Below are 2941 nucleotides of genomic sequence, written 5' to 3' on the forward strand. Positions count from 1 at the left end.
TCCAGCGGGAGGGGGTATTTCAGTATCCGCTGGATGGGTTTAATGAGGTAAGACTCCAGAGTAGAGGAGTGCTGCCGTCGGGGATTCTGAGCATCCAGAAATGCCTTGAAAGCAGTGTCTGTCTTGGCTGGAAGATCAAAATGAAGCGATTGGATAAATCAAAAATCAGAACAGCTGCCCCGATAAAGTGACTTTTCCAGCTTTAGATTAATTTATCCAGAGACATTTTGCAAGGAAGTACAGATTTATCAGGTCCACAGTATTAGATTAATGGACTTCAGGTTTTGAATTACTGATACTTTGCCACAGATATGCTATTTATGGTGTAACAACAGGCACCCACCTACCGTACCAATACATGCAGTTTTTAATTTTGCTATCCACAGTATTTCTGACCTTGCAACTATTTTAGAGCAGCATAAATTATTTTAATCATCTGTTTCCTTTAAAGACAGGTTCAAGTTGGATATTTGTAAGAAGTCACTACTCAAGAGTCTAGTCTGACTGGTATACCTGTCATATTGGCAAGTCTGGTTATTGTTACCTCATTAAACCTTAAAATGCAGTACTGAACAACAACAACAAAAATCAAGAGCTAGTAAGGAGGCAGGAAGCAGTAAACTTATGATAATTCACCACATTTTGGGAGCACAGGCAGACTGGACACCTGATTGCTATCATCTTTTGTACCTGACTGCTACTGGATTTATAAAAATACCATTTTCTCTGTTGCTCCCTCTACTAGAGCATAAATTTGTACAGGGAGGGAAGTATGGATAAGGTGGTATTTTTAGACATACAAGTTATTCAGTGCAGGAACAATTCCACACAATTGCTTTTATTAGAGCCATGTGCCCTGCCGAGGCTGGGTGAGGTTTTTGCAGACAGTCACCTGATCTCAATAAAGCAACTTCAGTTTCAAACCCAAAAGCCACCTGCACCTCAGCCGAGGACACCAAATTACACTTGAAATACACTTCCAGGCTTTTTAAGAGATTTATCACTGGAATAAAATTAAAGTTCTGTTTGTGCCGTAATTCAAGCATAACAATTTCTCATTTATAAATACAGTCAGCAATGAAAAAAGCAAAACAAGGCAACCAGATCTACCTAGTCTATGGCCTTAACAAAATGATGCTGAAAGAAAGCATGGATGTGACTAGCAACAAATCATTTATTCATGTATTCCACAGGGCTGCCAAGTATTCTTTGCAGCACGGTAAATAAGAATTTACAAGTAGAAATGAAAAAAATGTGCACAAAAAACCCCACCAAAACAAACACCACAATCAAGAAACAAAAAAACCCCAAAACTTTTGATTGTCAGTCATCTAGATATTCTTTGAAAAATAAGAGCTTTTCCCTTAATGGCATTGCTCCTACAGCTGGAACCATTTGTTTGTTTAATGTCTTGGCCAAAAATTAATTGCATGAAGCACTGCTAACTCCTAAGAGATTAACACTTTCACAGGGGAAAAAACATCACTCCAAGGCAAGGAAGCACATGAGGATTTATAAGCCAGACCACAGTTCATTTATCTCCATCTCAGCAAGCCAAGCTCTACTAGGAACTCATACATGGAAACTTCTCAGGCCAACTGGAACGAAGGTGAGAGGAAGAAGAGAGGGGAGAGAGAGCGCGGTAAAGTTAAACTATTTAGACAGCTTCCATAAAACATTCCCCCAGGCTGATCCTTTCCTAGTGGCTGTCAGTGTTCAACCACAGCGGCCAGAGCTTCAGTGGGATTGCTACTAGCAAGGATTCACGGCACAAACTCCAGGAGGATCCAGAGGTCATTACAAGCGCCACCACTCCTGGTTCCAAAGTACACAGTGATCTGTTAGCACATGCCACATCACCCATTTATGAAATCTTTCCACTCCCCATATGACTGAAAAGAAACTGAACAGATCAGGGGAGAATAAGTTAAGTGTGGGGGGAAAGCTACATGCGAAGTTAATGACCTCCTGTAATGAGCTACTCTGGTATCATGACATCAGTGGTGGTCCAAGAACACACATGGCACAAAGCTCTCTGCGAGCCTCTCAGGCCAGATGGACTTACTTCCTTACTGCAAAGGCTCCTGGAGACCAACCAGATACACATGTGCCCCCATTCCTCTGCCACAACTTCCCCTGCATGGTTTGGGGTACAGTGGCCACCTCTCATCATCCACAAGGACAACCTGGGCCAGCCCAAACCAATGTGTCACTGCAACATCTCTCTCTCTGCAGGTCTGTTTTTCCAGCATACGTCTCTTACCTTTCACCAGTACTTTGGGGACTTTTGTGTGGCTGGCACAGAAGGCACTGTACAGCTTGAACCGGTCAGCGTAGTAAAGAAAGGATCCACCCAAGGAAAACAACACTTTCTAGGATTATCAAGAAAAAAAAAAAAAGCATTAGGGAAAAAAGCACATGAAAGCCAGTTAGTTATTTTCCCTTCTGCCAGGTCACCTGAAGTTTCCATTTAGCTTTTGGATTACAGGGTACTGCATTTTTAGAGTGTTTTCACACAATCTAGCAAGAAACAGGCCTAGCCTTAGTGTCTGGATTCAGGCTGTGTGATTAACATCATTAGCCAAGTTCTAGTTAGGACGATCCGGAGACACCACTGACTATAGAGGGGACTAGGTTCACAGCTCCAGAACTGTAGTTAAATGCCTGATCTTAAGACCTTATTGATCTAAGTGATGACCAGATGCCACAGAAAGGACTGGATATATCTGACTTTGTAATGGATCAAGACACTAAGGAGCTGCAAGCAAGACTATTACCCCTCTGCACAAACACAGAATCACAGAATCGCAAGGGTTGGAAGGGACCTCGGGAGATCATCTAGTCCAACCCCCCTGCTAAGGCAGGTTCTCCTAGAGTATGTTACATACCAAAGTCTTTGCTCTCTTGAAAATGAGTTTGTGTTAAGGGACAAACACGATCT

The 2941-nt window shown here is 42.3% G+C and overlaps 1 protein-coding gene across 13 annotated transcripts in view; it reads right to left on the reverse strand.

Annotated features, from left to right (window-relative positions):
• Window positions 1-2941, reverse strand: part of TIAM1 (TIAM Rac1 associated GEF 1) — a 119388-nt gene that overhangs the window by 10548 nt on the left and 105899 nt on the right. For all 13 annotated transcript variants that reach the window (XM_035896481.1, XM_035896479.1, XM_035896482.1 and 10 more), the window contains 2 exons: window positions 2264-2372; window positions 8-127 (listed from right to left, as the gene is read on the reverse strand). In XM_035896481.1, the coding sequence (XP_035752374.1) occupies window positions 8-127; window positions 2264-2372 (229 nt within the window). The remainder of the gene's footprint in view (window positions 1-7; window positions 128-2263; window positions 2373-2941) is intronic.

Source organism: Egretta garzetta, unplaced genomic scaffold, assembly GCF_000687185.1.
Source record: "Egretta garzetta isolate BGI_Z169 unplaced genomic scaffold, ASM68718v1 scaffold45, whole genome shotgun sequence".
NCBI lineage: Eukaryota > Metazoa > Chordata > Aves > Pelecaniformes > Ardeidae > Egretta > Egretta garzetta.